The 2,500-nt window shown below is 33.3% G+C and overlaps 1 protein-coding gene across 1 annotated transcript in view; it reads left to right on the top strand.

The window, feature by feature from the left end:
• The first annotated feature begins 2,067 nt into the window (after positions 1–2,067).
• LOC113830073 (hemocyanin subunit) overlaps positions 2,068–2,500 on the top strand; it is a 2,701-nt gene continuing 2,268 nt past the window's right edge. Inside the window, 4 exon segments of the mRNA XM_027383261.2 lie at positions 2,068–2,109; positions 2,111–2,147; positions 2,455–2,480; positions 2,482–2,500. The exon segment at positions 2,482–2,500 is cut by the window's right edge and continues 74 nt beyond it. Coding sequence (XP_027239062.2) covers positions 2,083–2,109; positions 2,111–2,147; positions 2,455–2,480; positions 2,482–2,500 — 109 coding nt within the window. The 5' untranslated portion in view covers positions 2,068–2,082.

Genomic DNA, 2,500 nt, shown 5'->3' on the forward strand with positions numbered 1-2,500 from the left:
GTGTGGGTTGGCGAAGCCATTTATTCAATTAGAGGGCAACGTCGAGAAAAAGTGATTTTCCTGACTCCTTCCCATTTTACTTTAAAATTGATAGTACAGAGTGAGGTTATTTAGTCTATTGAAAAAAAGATCGAATTCCCAAGCGGTTCACTTGCCAAATAAAGCAAAAAGATAATCGACATATCGAAACCAAATCGTGTCTGGAAAGAGAGGGATAGACTACAGGGAGTTCAGATTCAAACATTTCCATGTATAAATTGGTCCAAAAGAAGCGTCCGGCTTGAACTACTTACCATCGCGATACGATTCCATTTGTTTATAAAACTCGCCCGTGAAATATAAAGACATTATTCATGACATAAAACGGTTGAGATCAGTAAATAATTGACCGGAATACTGAGATCCCCAGATGAAATGAAGAACATTTCCTTTCAAGAAAATCTAACGCATGGTCAAGCGGGACATTAGTAAATAGGGACTCATTAGTTTCTTACCGTGTGTCGGCACATTTCTAACTTTGTCCATGAAATTATGATTTAATGTTTAACATGACTATTAGAGAATGATCTCATAAAAGGACATAAAATGCTTTTGCAAGAAGCTTAGAATCTAATAGAAGGGTAACTGAGATACAGAGACGAAATTATTGGCCTTAAAGGAATGCCTTGTTTGTGAGTGTTTGGAAGGACATAAAAATACGAGAAAAGAGGGATTTACCGTTTTAAAGCCAGTCAAAAAAAGGGGGGGGGGTCGGGGGCTTTTAGCAGTAATACGTGTGAAGTTTTTACAGATGATTCAGTTACCGTGCGGGTTAGGGATGCAACGCAGTTTTTGAGAAGTCGAGTTGTCGCGCAAAAAGGCAGGAGCTTTGGCATACATAATCTGATTTATCCAAGGATAACAACGTTATTCCCTTTGTCGGCTTTGTTAATTGCAATATTTGAATTGCGTTTGAAATGATTTTGTTGGCCAAAAAATAACGTCGAGTTAAAACATTTGAAATCGTCAAATAAATCAAGAATCAGATTCAACATGGCACCCCCTTTTTACGGTAACTCAGATCTTTAGTCGAGGGTGTATTTCGTTCAGCAATAAGAGCTGTCAAGACCTTTGAGAAATGTTACTGCTTTCATTTTCACATCCGTGTACACGTTACTGTGTTTGTGCTTGTGTTCATATGTGTATATATTTACATCATGTGTGTACATATATCTATATATAACTGCTTATATACGTAGATACACACAAATATATGTGTATATCTACATGTATACATACATACATATATATATATATATATATATATATATATATATATATATATATATATATATATATATATATATATATATATATATAATATATATATATATTTATATATATAATGTACATATATGTATATATATATTTGTGTGTGTGTTTATGTGTCCATATATATATATATATATATATATATATATATATATATATATATATATATATATATATATATATATATATATATACATATATACATATGTATAATATATATATATATATATATATATATATATATATATATATATGTATGTATGTATATGTATATATGTATATGTGTGTGTGAGTGTGTGTGTATGTATATATACATATATACATATACATACATTCACATATACACACGTGTGCGCACGCACACTCATATATATATTGGGTGTAGGCAAATAGATATCCTACGGGGTAACTTATATAAATATAAGAGTGAGAGAGAAACTTAACTACGTGTAATCTTTTATCCTCCCGCTTATTCGCTTTCGTATCTATCTATTTATATGTTTATGCCAGTTTTATTATAACATGAAGTTATGATGAACAAATGTCGATCCCTACGTTACTTCTTATCAATACAGATAGTAAGAATGCTAATCGGATTTTTTCGCTTTTGGCCTACCGTTGTCTGCTAAAAATGTTGACTTTAGTGATAGGAGGATGATTACTAAGGATGAAGCTGCTGCGCTATCGTATAGTGGAATATGATCGTAAAACTCCACGCACTTTCGGGTATATATAGACGGCACTACAGGCTCCCTGGTCACCATCAGCACCATGAGGGTCTTAGTGGTTCTTGGGCTTGATCTTCGCTGCTGCCGCCTTTCAGGTGGCCAGTGCAGGTATGTATGGCACAGGCGCTGCATGATGCTCCTTCGGAATTCTTTTTATTACTTAATTATTGACGACTATTATTCTGTTTAAAATCCTCGAAAGTAATATTCTGTCGGACAGTATTTTGTTGATGATAGTAGTTAATAGTAGAATGATAATGTTTCGTATAATATTGCACTAAAATCTTATTGAGCATATGGCGGTCGAGTCCTGAGAACTGTATACTAAGTTAGAATATGTGTTTTCTGCATAACATTTTCAAACTGCAGCGATGCAATTATAATAATCTAATGCTTTACATGCTTATCCTTCCAGATGTTCAGCAGCAGAAAGACGTCCTTTTATCTCCTGAACAAAATCT

Source organism: Penaeus vannamei, chromosome 24, assembly GCF_042767895.1.
Source record: "Penaeus vannamei isolate JL-2024 chromosome 24, ASM4276789v1, whole genome shotgun sequence".
NCBI lineage: Eukaryota > Metazoa > Arthropoda > Malacostraca > Decapoda > Penaeidae > Penaeus > Penaeus vannamei.